The 13,689-nt window shown below is 34.5% G+C and overlaps 1 protein-coding gene across 10 annotated transcripts in view; it reads right to left on the bottom strand.

The window, feature by feature from the left end:
* LOC118184465 (gamma-tubulin complex component 4-like) overlaps nt 1-13,689 on the bottom strand; it is a 139,995-nt gene that overhangs the window by 39,435 nt on the left and 86,871 nt on the right. For all 10 annotated transcript variants that reach the window (XM_085815829.1, XM_085815831.1, XM_085815826.1 and 7 more), the window contains one exon: nt 7,364-7,484. In XM_085815829.1, the coding sequence (XP_085671955.1) occupies nt 7,364-7,484 (121 nt within the window). The remainder of the gene's footprint in view (nt 1-7,363; nt 7,485-13,689) is intronic.

Below are 13,689 nucleotides of genomic sequence, written 5' to 3'. Positions count from 1 at the left end.
AATCCGGAAAAACCCTAATTCGGAATCGCCGAAGTCCTGACAAGTCCGGATTACAGATTTTGTACTGTAATAGCATTGTTTTACGATTTATTGATGGCAATGTTTTGCTTAAATCATTTTAAAATCAAAGTTAATAATTCAAAAATATTATGATTTATTTAAAATGTAGTTTTCTATTTCTGAATTGGGAAAAAGAAATTCTTGAATTTGGTAAAAATTAGGTAAGGAATTTGGAGGTTTTACTTAAGGGAAGTTCTTAATATGAATAAGATTTTTGTACTATTCCTTAAGTTTCTATGAATTTATATTTTTTTAATTTTTACTATATTTTAGGAATGAAATTATTGTTTAAAAATTTTAAATTCTAGGAATTTCTTTAATATTTTCAAGATAAACGTTGAAGGCTCTCACCTTATAAAAAAATAGTGTGTGTCTTAATTTTTATAATGGAATGACAGCGGTTCAAAAAAGGCCAGTTGCCTCTATCAAAGTAATGAAGGCCTTTTCTACAGTAACTGCTAATTTGGCAAATCTTTTGGCCACTGGTGAAGAATAAACATTAGTTTGCTCAACTGATAAAACAATATGATGGAAATGCTAGTGTTTAGAGAAAGTTGTGCAGTCTTCCAAGTTTTGTAAAGAATAAGTAAATTTTAAATGTCTTAATAATAGTGAAAAGTTTGAAATTTGTTGTGTTTATGAATGATGTGTTACAAAATTTTTATATTTTAAAAATACCTTCGCTAAAAAACATAATTATGAAAATTCTAACAATAACACGAAAGTTGGCATCTCAATCTGTATTATAATAGAAATGTTTTCATCAACAAAAATTGTAAAGACAAATTAAGCAAGTAAATTTGAACATTTTACTGTGTGGACCTCAAAATTAACATTCTAAATTTGGTGATCTGCCAATAAATTCATCTCTTCTCTCAAAGGTTCCAGATTTTTCTATCTTATGTAACATTTTAAATGCAGATGCCTCTTGTTCAATCAAATTAATTGTAAACCAAAACTCTGAACAGAAACTTTCCCATTCCCTACCTCCTTTATCTGAAAGTACTATAGCTCTTCCCCATTTTCGCATAAGGCTCTCCGGCCGGCAAGATGATCTTTATGTATGCTGCTGCCACTTACTTGCTTAAAACGATGTCGTACTTTAAAATGCAACTTACTGTATTCAAATATAATTAGGAAACATCTTGTTTGAAAAAGGATGATTTGATATGCGTAAAAAAAAAAAAAGTGATTTTTCAAGATACATAGTGCTAAATTGCGTCCTCATACTTTCCACTCTGCACCTTCAACCCACTACGGTACTTTCGGTCATCTACACAGTATCTAAGCTGTTAAAAGCTCCAGTGCTTTCATCTATGCATTTTTAAAATCATTACATATGTAGCGTATTCGGAAACTAAGTATCGTTTCATTCTAGCGCCGTCGCAGCGCTGTGGTAGGTCTCCCACACATACGCACTAGTCTTTCTTGTTCACTGACTTTCAATTGTTGCTATTTTGGTTGCTCTATGTTGTGTTTTCAGTTTGCTGTGCACATTCAAATGTTTAAGACAATTAGTTCTCCCGCTGACTGAGAGATTCGTGCCGTGATTAAATTTTTGAATGCGAGGAATGTTAAACCAGCCGAAATTTATCGTCAAGTGACAGAAGTTTACGGTGAATACGCGATAAGTGATGGAACGGTGAGAAAGTGGGTAAGAATGTTTAATGCAGGTTGAACGAATGTCCACGCCGAGGTGCAGAGTGGTCGGCCTTCTGTTGTCACCGATGGTTTGGTAAGGAAAGTTGATGAAGCAATTTATGAGAACAGACGCTTCACAATGACAACTCTTTCAGAGGATTTTTCCACAAATTTCACGTACTGTTTTGTTCGAAATTGTGTCTGACCGCTTGAATTATCACAAACTGTGTTCCCGATGGGTTCCAAAAATGCTCACTGATGTTCACAAAACAAAGCGACTTGGTAGTGCCCTGACATTTCTCACGCGGTACAGTGATGAGGGAGAAAACGTTTAAGCCAAATTGTGACAGGTGATGAAACTTGGGTGTGTCATTTCACACCAGAATCGAAATAACAATCGATGGAGTGGAGACACACTCATTATCCGAAAAAACAAAAGTTCAAAGTGACAATGTCATCACAAAAAATCATGTGCACTGTCTTCTGGGATAGGAAAGGCGTTTTGCTTACTGAATTTCTTCCAAGAGGTGAAACCATTAATGCTGCATGATATTGTGAGACTTTAACAAAACTAAGGCATGCCATTCAAAACAAACGAAGAGGAATGCTCGGTAAAGGAATTGTGTTGCTCCATGACAATGCTCAGCCCCATACTGCTGGTGTCACTCAATCGTTAATTCGACAGTTTCATTGGGAGCAGTTCGATCGCCCGCCGTACAGCCCGGACTTGGCACCATCCGATTATCACTTGTTAATGCACATGAAGAGCGAGCTTGGTGGCAAGTGCTTTGGATCTGACGATGACATGAAAAATGCTGTGGAGTCGTGGTTATCAAAACTGGCGGGAAGTTTCTTTGACGATGGTATACAAAAAACTGGTCACCCGCTATGACAAGTGTTTGATCATTGGCAGAAACTATGTTGAAAAATAGTTTCAGACAGGTAATTTCATGTAAAAATAAAATTGGATTCGAAAAAACTGTTTTATTGTTTTTCAAAACTGTACTTAGTTTCCGAATACGCCTCGTATTTACAAAAACTGAGTCGACAGGATTTGAACCTGTGCGGGGAAATCCCAATGGTCTTCAAACTCTGCTGCCTCAAACTTTCAGTGAACCACCAAATTCGTTTCCGGTGTGTGGTTTAACAGCATATTCTAAAAGTGCTTTGAATCATCGAGTATCTGCAAGTTAAAAAATCGAAAAGTATTTCGAATCAAGATCAGTGCCGCCAATGTAGTGAAATATGGTTACTATACCGGTTTTCGCTCACTTCGAATATTCACAATGTTTATTCATTTCCAATCATTGTATAAAAAGAAAATTAAAAATCCAAAGTGCTTTGAAAGTCAGCAACCTCAACAGCGAAATGTGAAATACTAAGTAGCATTTTGTGCTCTTTTGCGTGTTTAGTGTTTTATTCGGCAAATTCTTCATGTTCAAAGAATGCAGTATTATCAAAAGGCATCAAAGTGATAGTGAAGTGGTATTAAGTTCCAAAATGAGTAAATTATGTTACAAAAAAAGGAAGAAAAAACTTTGCATAACTTATTAAAGTATTATGATTTATTGATGGTAATATTTTGCATAAATCATTTTAAAATGAAAGTTAATAATTCAAAAATTTTATGATTTATTTAAAATGTAGTTTTGTATTTCTGAATTGGAAAAGAAAAAAATACTGAAGATAAAAATTAGGTAAGGAATTTAAAGGATTTACTTAGGGAAGGTTCCTAAATGAATAAGATTTTTGTACTATTGTTTAAATTTCTTTGAATTAATATTTTTTTAATTTTTAGTGTATTTTGAGAATGAAATTATTGTTTAAAATTTTTGAATTGTAGCTATTTCTTTAATGTTTTCAGGATAAACGCTGAAGGCTCTCACCATATGAAATCAAGCATTTTTTAAATCTAAGTGTTTTTTTTTTAATTTTTTCATAAAATAGAGTGTGTCTTTAACTTTTATAATGGAATGACAGCAGTTCAAAAAAGGCCAGTTGCCTTTATCAACTGAATGGAGGCCTTTCCTACAGTAACTGCTAATTTGGCAAATCTTTTGGCCACTGGATAAACACTAGTTTGCTCAACTGATAAAACAATATGATGGAAATGCTAGTGTTTAAAGAAAGTTGTGCAGTCTTCAAGTTTTGTAAAGAATAAGTATATTTTAAATGTCTTAATAATAGTGAAAAGTTTGAAATTTGTTGTGTTTATAAATGATGCGTTACAAAATTTTTACATTTTAAAATGCCTTCCTTAGAAAACATAATTATGGAAATTCTAAGAAATAACATAAAAGTTGGCATCTCAACTTGTAATATAATAAAATTATTTTCATCAACAAAAATTGGAAAGACTTTTATTTAGACATTTACTTCAAATAAAAGTGAAAAAATATGAACTTTTACTGTGTGGAACTATCAAGAACTTTACAATATTTCATTGAACATTCTTTCCTCACTCTAAAATATGATATTGTTTTAAAAGAACACATTACTAAAATTAATATTTCAATTCAAAACTTTATGACTTTCAATGAAATGTCAAATTGAGTCAAAATATCACATAATATTTTATGATGACAGTTTTTGTTTAAAAGTTAATATGTTTTGTATTTTCAAAATTATATCTTTCACATTTTGCTGCTCTAATGCTTGTTCTTCCATTTTGCTCATCCAACCACTATTTTGAAGAGGGGATATGTAAGATATAATAAAACATGATAGCTGTTTCAAAAAACTAATTGGCGACCTCAAAATTAACATTCTAAATTTGGTGATCTGCCCCTAAATTCATCTCTTCTCAAAGGTTCCAGATTTTTCTATCTTATATAACGTTTTAATGCAGATGCCTCTTGTCCAATCAAATTAATTGTAAACCAAAACTCTGAACTTTACCACTCCCAACCTTCTTCCTCTGAAAGTATTAGAACTCTTCCCCTTTTCTGCATAAGCTCTCCTGCGGGCAAGATACTTTTTACGTATGCTGCTGCCGCTTACTTGCTTAAAATGTCGTACTTCAAAATGCAACTTACTGTATTAAAATATAATTAGGGAATTCTGAAAAAGGAATGATCTGATATGCGTAAAAAAATAAAGATTGTGAATTTTCAAGATATGTTGTGCTAAATTGCATCATCAAGCTTTCCACTCTGCCACCTTCAATCCACTATGGTATTCTCGGTCATCTATGCAGTATCTAAGCTCTTAAAAGTTCCACTGTTTTCATCTAAGCATTTAAAAATCATTTCACACACACCCACTGTCCCACTATCCTGGCTTAAAATTCCTTATCCAGCCTTATTTTCAGTCATTAACTGTAGTCATATACTTCTAATTATGCAAGTCTTATAACTGACAAAAATATTGATGTTTTGACAATGCCAAATAAAAAAAAATCAACATATTCAAATAATGAAATGCAACTTTTAATGTGATCTCCTGGCTCCTATGCTTATACTGGGGGAAGTTTTTTTACTTAAGAAAAAAATAAAAATTATTAGAAATTTGACTCCCATACAACAAAAATTTACTGGGATATTTGATTTCAAAATTTAGAATCCTTGATGTCATTTTTAACTTGCATTGAGAGACTGGTTAATTAAACTAATTTGAAGAAATAAGTTTAATGAAGTGCAGAAAAATTATGTATAATTTAATATGCCATACAAGGAAGTCATGTAGTGTTCACATCAGATTTCTCATATTGCTCTTCCCATAGTGAAAAAACTCTCAAATTTCTTTTGCTATAATAAGGAGTAGCCAAATTTCATGTCAGTAAGAGCCATATGTTGGAATTCAGGAAAGGTCAAGAGCTGCAACTAGATTTTCCAAAGTCCACATTCACATAGTTTTAAAAGTAGTGAAACAGATTTCAAATAGAAAGAAATTAAATTAAGTATTTTTTTTTCATTGAGTAGTTTTAATATTCTACATTTCATACATATATTTTATTTGGGTAAGAGCCACAGTACTTGCCTGAGAGCTGCATGCGGTTAACGAGCTGCTTTATGGCCACCCCTGCCAATACATATACTTCCTCTTTCACACTACTGAGTCACGAAAAAGAAATGTTTGATGCACCTAAATGTTTGAAATAACCTGTATTACAGTGCAATGCAGATTTTGCTACATTTTTTTCCTTTTTTCAATTAACAATTTTTAAACTGCAGTTTGCAAATTTACTATGAATAAATTTAAATATACTTTTATATATACTAAGTAATTCAAAAGTTACATGGTGCAGAAAACTAAATTATCTGTATGATGTTCTTTTTGCAGCAAACATTTCTAGCAATTTAGATAACATACTTTTACATATACAAGGTAACCAAAAAGTTCTTGCTGCCTTGGACAATCAGAAAGAAAAAGTCATAAAACAAATAACAATCACTGCTAATTCTTAAAGTAATCACCATTGCCATCCAGCGCCTTTTGTCAATGAGTGGCTAGCTGTGCTATGCCCTGGCGGTAAAACTCGGAAGTCTTGGATGCAAAGAAGTCTGTGAAAGTCTTTTCGAGGTCTGGCAGTTGTTGAAGGATTTCACGTGAAGATGGTTGTCCAGGAAATGGAAAAGGAGGTAGTCTGTCAGTGCGAGGTCTGGGGTGTATGGTGGATGGGGTAGTGTCTCCCAGACCAGTCGATGGTGTCTCTGGCCTCTCGAGCCACATGCAGCCTTGCATTGTCATGGAGGAGGAGTACACCCTTACGGTTGACCAATGCATTTATTATCTAAATTTTATTGTCTTTATTATCTATATATTTTCATGCCTGATGAACATGTTCCAACTGCTGCGAGTACATGCCTGCCGTGATTGTTTGGCCCACTGGCAGGAGCTCATTAGTGCGCCACTTGGCAACTAGTACAGAGCATAATCTTGCGTGGGTGAAGAAGTCTTGGAGTGTGAGGCATAGGATCCTGTGGTGATAATCGATGTCTAGAATGCCTGAGTGTGTCATACTAGACCCACTTTTCATTGCCAGTGAGTATTTGATCAAATACATCAAATACGGATGCATTGCAGTGCCGAGTAAGCAACAAACAGGTAACGACACACTGTTGCTTGTTTGCATCGGACAGTGAGTGGAGTACCCACTTGCTCAGCTTGTATGCCTTTCCTATGAGGTGCAAATGGAGTCTGATTATTTCATCAGATACCTGGAAGTGTGCAGCAAACTCACCACATGTTTGGCTACTGCCACTTTCTATGGCTGCTCTCAGGGCCTCATCGTCCAGTGCTTGTGGCCGACCACATCACTAAGAGGCATACCCCCTGAAGTGAACTTCTGGAACCATTGCCTAATGGTTCATTCATTAACAGTGTCATCCCTAAAGGCCTGGTAAATTTGGGGACTTGATTCTGCTGCTGACAGGCCCACTTTAAAATCATATAGCAAACAACTCCAAACGAGCGCTTTTAACACATTCATTTTAATCAGTTGCTGTGTGAGTTATGAAGTACCGATGCAACGCGCTTTTATACTCTTGGTGAATGTCTCGACTCCCATCCTAACCACCTCATCGCAAGGTTTGGTGACTATTTTTATGTTGGGGTTCACTCTTCCAATGTCATGTCAGAAACGGTAAGAACGTTTTTGGTTACCATGCATAAATACACACATATCTCACATAAAAGGACAAATTTTATTACGATTGCTTACATGAATCAGGATCATCAGCTGCCCTAAGTATGGAAATATATTCTCCAACAAATAATATCTGTGCTGCCAAATTGTTTGGTACATATGAAGGTAAAAGTTCATACTTAATAACATATTTAACCTGAAATAAAATACATTAATTTTTAATATAATTATATTGTATGATAAATAGAAAGAATTAATTCAAATACTGAAAGTGTAATGTGTTTAATTAATCAAAATTTCAGACCATATTTAGCAGTTATATCCAAGATTTTAGAAATATTTCAAATCCAGAGCTGGACAAAGCCAAACTTTTTACTCAAGAATATTACATTAAATTATAAAAACCACTTAAAATTCCAACACTTCTAAACAACTCTAAGAGATACCATAGCTGCAAATCTTAAAATCATAAAAACCAGCAGAATTTTGCTAGAAAATCAGGAGACTTTCACGCTGTGCAGTGACACCATTTTAATGGAATTCCAAACTGAAATTAATTCACCTTATAATGCATGATTCAGGTTGCTGAACTATTTGTAATTCAATTCTGATATAAAATATGTTCCCATTTGATTAGATATTCTAAACTATATGTTCTCTGCAGAATTCATTTTTTTTTTTTTATTTGCATACACTGTTACACTCTAAAATCCTGAGTACGGAGAGAAAGCTTTTATTTATCAAAGTACTTTTAATTGCTATGAAAATAACATTAATAGTTAATGTACATAGCATCTGTGCAGATTTACTTAGCAATGTACCATATCTTAAAGGGAACAAAATTTAACATAAACTGATTAAATATATAATGTGACGTCGTGGATGCTTCAGTGGGAACGGAATCAACACTGGTATTGGTGATGCATCACTTTAATTACACAACATAACACAGATACAACATTTAATTAATACATTTAGAAAAATTTGAGTACATATCCGAGTTGGTGACACGATCAGAGACGTTAACGAAGATAGCACTCGTCATCACTGGACAAATTTAGTCTCCACACCTCAGCTCGCTGGCGGAGCTTCCCAAAAACTTCTCTCACAGGCGTCTCAACAGAACTCTCATCTCTATACGCATGCGTAATTCTCAGTTAAGTCATTGCCATTCACAGTTCTTTAAATAAGGTGTTAAAATGAATTATAGTACTCGTAGTGTGAGGAGTTTGCTAACGACGTTCTCTCTAGTCAAGAGCATCACAGGTCTTTCTAGTAGAGTTCAGGAGCTTTCTTTACAGACTTACTCCTTCCGCCTCCAGATTTTGTTTTCCTCAGACACAGAGGAAACAAAATTTTTTTTAAGTTCCTACGGGATAAAATACAAGTTCAGGCAGGCATTCGCTACAAACAAACACTTTCCGCCTCCAGTTTTTGTTTCTCCGGACACAGGAGAAGTAAACCTTCACAGTTTATGGTTTCAATACAGATTGTTCAACATTTTACCAGTTAATTTTAAACCACACTGTTACAAAGGCTCTCCACTCTCATAACCAGGCCATCATAAAAAAAATACATATACACTATATGAAAAACCAACACAGAAATTTTGTCTTTATGAATATATGAAGCTAACAATTTACTATATAGTATGAATTTTAAAAAAATACAATATACATAATTAAATAACAAGACAACTTAAAAGAAATGATAACTAGTCTATTTAACTGGCATGTACAGAGTTTCTACTTAAGCAGTTTGCATTTAAGTTGTCACTTCCCTTTTTATGATGTATCATAAAATTATAAGATTGCAAGGCTAAGGCCCAGCGTAATAATCGACCATTTCTACCTGCATACTTCCACTCACTATTAGTAAATTTTTTACTGAGATACAATATGGGATGTTCTTTTCCTTTATCATCCTTTTGGGCTAAAACACCACCATATCCTTGATCTGATGCATCTGTCTGTAGTATAAATGGTTTAGAAAAATCGGGTGCATGTAGCACAGGCCTACTAGATAGCTTTTCTTTTAACGATTTGAATGATTCATTACATTCATCATTCCAAACAATTTTACCCTTTTTGTTATTCCCTTTTAACAAATCTGTCAAAGGTGCGGCTATAGCAGAAAACATAGGTATATATTGTCTGTAGTATCCAGCTAACCCTAAGACAGCTCTAATCTCAGTTTTAGTTGTGGGAACAGGAAAATTTTGAACCGCTGCGATTTTTAGTTCTGCTGGAGAACGTTTTCCTCGACCTACTATGTGACCGAGATATTGCACTTCTTCTTGTGCAAACTTGCACTTAGACGGTTTAATAGTTAAATTGGCTTTTCTTATTCTTTCTAAAATTTCATGTAAATGTTCCTCCCACGTTTCAGAAAAAATAGCAATATCATCTAAATAAGGGGTAGTATATTTCTCACATCCGCACAATATTCCGCTCATCATTTTACTAAAATAATAAGGAGCATTTTTAAGCCCAAATGGCATTCGCAAAGGCCTATATACGCCAAAATTTGTAGCAAATGCAGCAATTTTCTGAGCCCTAGGGGTCAGCGGAATTTACCAATAACCTTTAGTTAAGTCTATCAAGGTGATAAATTTGGCTGCTGCAACAGTTTCAACACGTTGCTATATATTGGGGATTGGGTAGAACTCAGTATGCGTTATTTCGTTTAACTTTCTGTAATCAATACACGGCCTAGGATCCCTACCTGGTGCTTCAACAAGGATCATGGGTGAAGTATACTCAGAGGGCCCTGGTTCAATAATCTTGTATTTTAACATTTTTTCAATCTCGACTTTAAGAACTTCGTTCTGTCGATTTGTCCCTGGAATATTCGAAAATATAGCAGAAAACTTTACCAACAACTTTCCCAATTGCAGGATTTGTTCATCACTAAGTCTTTCTTTAAGATTATCTTTTGCTATTATTTCATTAAAATCAAACACATTGGGGTCGGTTAACATATAAGGAAAATCCTCCTCTAATTCCGAGGGTTCAACTATCTCCTCGTTGTCAAGGAGCACCATATTCAAAAGTTCAGGTCTCTTATGATAAGGTTTTAACATATTGATGTGATACGCTTTATTCCCTTCCCGATTCCCTTCAAAACTAACCCCATAGTTTGTTTCTGATAATCTTTTCTCTATTTTCCCCGGCTCTTTCCATTGAGGAGCGAGTTTATGGGGTTGGTTCACTGCTAATACTAATACAGAATCTCCTTGCTGGAATTCCCTTTTCACGGCATTTTTGTCATACCATTTCTTCCTTTTATCTCTCACCTCTTCCATTTTCTCTGTAGCTAATTCTCTACTTTTCTTTAACCTAGTGATTAATTCGAAAACATATTCTATTACGGTATCTTCTTTTTCCTGAGGATCTAACCATTTCTCATACAATAATGCGACAGGTGTCCTGAGGTTGGTCCCGTACACTAATTCAGCTGGCCTAAATCCTGTACTATCATGCGTTACTGTCCACAGAGCAAAGAGAGCGGCAGGTACTTGTACTTCCCAATTTGGGGCAGCTTCAATGCATAATACCTTTAAGACTCTTTTTATTGACCTATGGACCCATTCCACAGGATTGCTCTCGGGGTGGTAAACAGAACTTCTGGAAATTTTTATACCAAACTTCTTCAAAAATTCAACGGTTAAGCGAAAGATTTTCCTTGATCAGTTTGAACCTCCCTTGGAAAACCCATCCGACTAAATACCTGCAAGAGTGCACTTACAACAGATTTCGACGTTATATCCGGTACCGGGAAGGCGTCAGGATATTTAGATGCTAAACACATAACTGTAATAAGATATTTATTACCTTCAGTAGATGTAGGCATAGGCCCGCAAGCATCTACAATAACCTTACTAAAGACTTCAGATATCACAGGTACTATTACCAACGGTGCTTTCTTCTTGTCACTTGTTTTTCCTACACGTTGACAGGAGTCGCATGTTTTAACGAATTCCTCAATGTCTTTATAACAATTTGGCCAGAAAAAATGTCTTAGTAACCGGTCTTTTGCTTTCAGAACTCCTAAGTGACCTGAAGTTCCTTCATGACAAATTGCTTTAATTTGCTCTCTGAGGTTTTTTGGAACAACAATTAAATGTTCTTCTCCTCCTAACTTATTTACTTTCCTTTTCACTAAAACCCCATTTTTAATCCCATAACTTGTTTTACTTCCAATTTTTACTAGTTCTAATAAATGGGCAAGTTCTTTACTTTTTTGTTGTTCATCAATGAAAGTACTTCAGTCAATTTGAATTGCAGGACTTGTGGGGACACAAAGGTTGACAGGAGGCAATATCTCTCCATTTTCTGACCTCTCATGAGCATCGTCCTCCTCTTCCAATTCTAACTCATTCTGCTCAGAATTTTGATTCGTCTCACATAAATTTTCCGCTTCCTTTAATTGTCGTGCTTGAGATCGAGTAACGACCGCATTAACATTATCGACATACGACGAATAATTTTTCTCAGTTCCTCTGAGAAAAGCCGCTGTCTGGTTACCTAATATATATCGTCCTTGGTCTAAGTGGTCTCCTATAACAGCTGCTTTGGTGGTTACTGTACCCAAATCGCATTCAATATCTACTTCAGCAATAGGTCATATGATCATCAAACAAATGTCAAACCCACACATGTTCCCCCTTCATTCTATCTCTGTCTACATATTTCTGACAAATAATATTTACCGTTTCTCCTGTATCTCTTAGAATAGGTACTTCAAAACCATTTACTCTTCCATTTAACATATAGGGATCTAACAGATTTTCTCTGATCTCCCGCTTATCCGATACAAATCTGCCTTTTGGGTTTTAAAATTATGGCACTGAGGACGTAAATGGTCAAAAGATCCACATTCATAGCACTGGAGTCTTTTTCTCCTATCAAAATTTGAGTTTGACTTTTTCCCAACATTGCGTGCATCATCATCTTTTTTAAATTGTGTACCTTGAGGGTTTTTTCTATTTTTGAAAACGTTACCAGTGGACTGAAAAACACCCATTTGTCTACCTGATATTTTCGTTTTCATTTCACCCAATTTCGTTTTCCCAACCATCGTCTTTTTCGCATCTTCAAATTCCTCTATTTTACCCACCAACAGTTTTGGTGAAGTGATCGTAGCCCATTCATCTATAAATGTTCCTTAAACTCATTAGGCGTGCGCCTTTTAATCTGATCTACCAACATTAAATCCTTAAGTTGCTCAAATGTTTCGATTTTTAATCCCTTAAGCCACCCATCTAAAAATGTCTTAATTTCGTGATAAAAATCGTACCACGTAGAATCTGGATTTTTCTGAGTCTTAACAAGAAGTGCCGAAACTTCTCCGCACTTAATTTAAATCTTTTAAGTAGTAATTCTTTAATATGTTGGTAATCTCTAGCCTGTTCTTCAGGTTCCCTAGCAATTATATTATTTACCTCAACCGGAAGGACACCAATGAGATATGACACCCATTGATCCGTGGGCAATTTTAGAACTTTAGCTTGCCTCTCAAAAAGTTCTAAGAATAAACTGATATCATCAGTTTTTAAATTAAACTTGGGCATTAGTTTCTGAAAATTCTGATTAAATACCGTTTCACCTCCAGGTTTAGCAGATTCAGTGTTCTGTTTTGCTTTAAGGCATTCTAGTTCTAACTGTTGCTTTTCAATTTCTTTATTTTGCTGTAGTATCTGAAATTCCCTCTCCCTAGCTTCCTGTTCTAACTGCAATTCTTTCGCTCTTGTTTGCTTCTCTAAGTTTTCCTTTTCTATCCTATCAGTCATAATACTTTCTAACAAATTTTTAACAAATTCTTCCTCATAATTTTTACTATTCGTTATTAATTGTTTTAAATCTATCACTTTCATATCTTCTAAAGCTATTTCCCCAAGTTCTGAAGCGACAAGGAATAGATCCCTTTTTTTAGCTTTTCCCAAAAATGCCATTTTCACAAAAGTAATTGCTCAAAACAAATAAGAACTCAAATAGTTATTCACAAATAATACACATAAAAATATATCAGAGATATAAAAAAAACACTAACTTTTCTTCTTTCTTACAAAATTAGGCAAATAAAAATAAAAGGTTAATAAAAGCATTAATCACTGTGGATTTATTTCCATTCAAACATAAAACGAATAAAGAACCTTACTGAATACTTCGTATAAAAAAAATAACAAATTCTTTTCATTTAGTACAGCCAGACAGAAAAAAACCAGAGTGGCGCCAATAAATATAAACACCTTTAATTAACTACCGTTTTCATGACAGATACTTCCGTTAGCAACCACATGGCCAACGCAAATACTATGTAAATTCGATAGGCGCAGGTTTAAATCAGAATACTATTAGAACATTTCTTTACTGCTCAAAGTTTTAATTTTTATACAATGA

The sequence above is a fragment of the Stegodyphus dumicola genome, chromosome 4 (genome assembly GCF_044657685.1).
Source record: "Stegodyphus dumicola isolate Sdum_Otavi_A_Nest chromosome 4, ASM4465768v1".
NCBI classification, from domain to species: Eukaryota; Metazoa; Arthropoda; class Arachnida; order Araneae; family Eresidae; genus Stegodyphus; species Stegodyphus dumicola.
The sequence above is the reverse complement of the archived record's forward strand: the minus strand, read 5'-3'. Positions and strand labels throughout refer to the sequence as shown.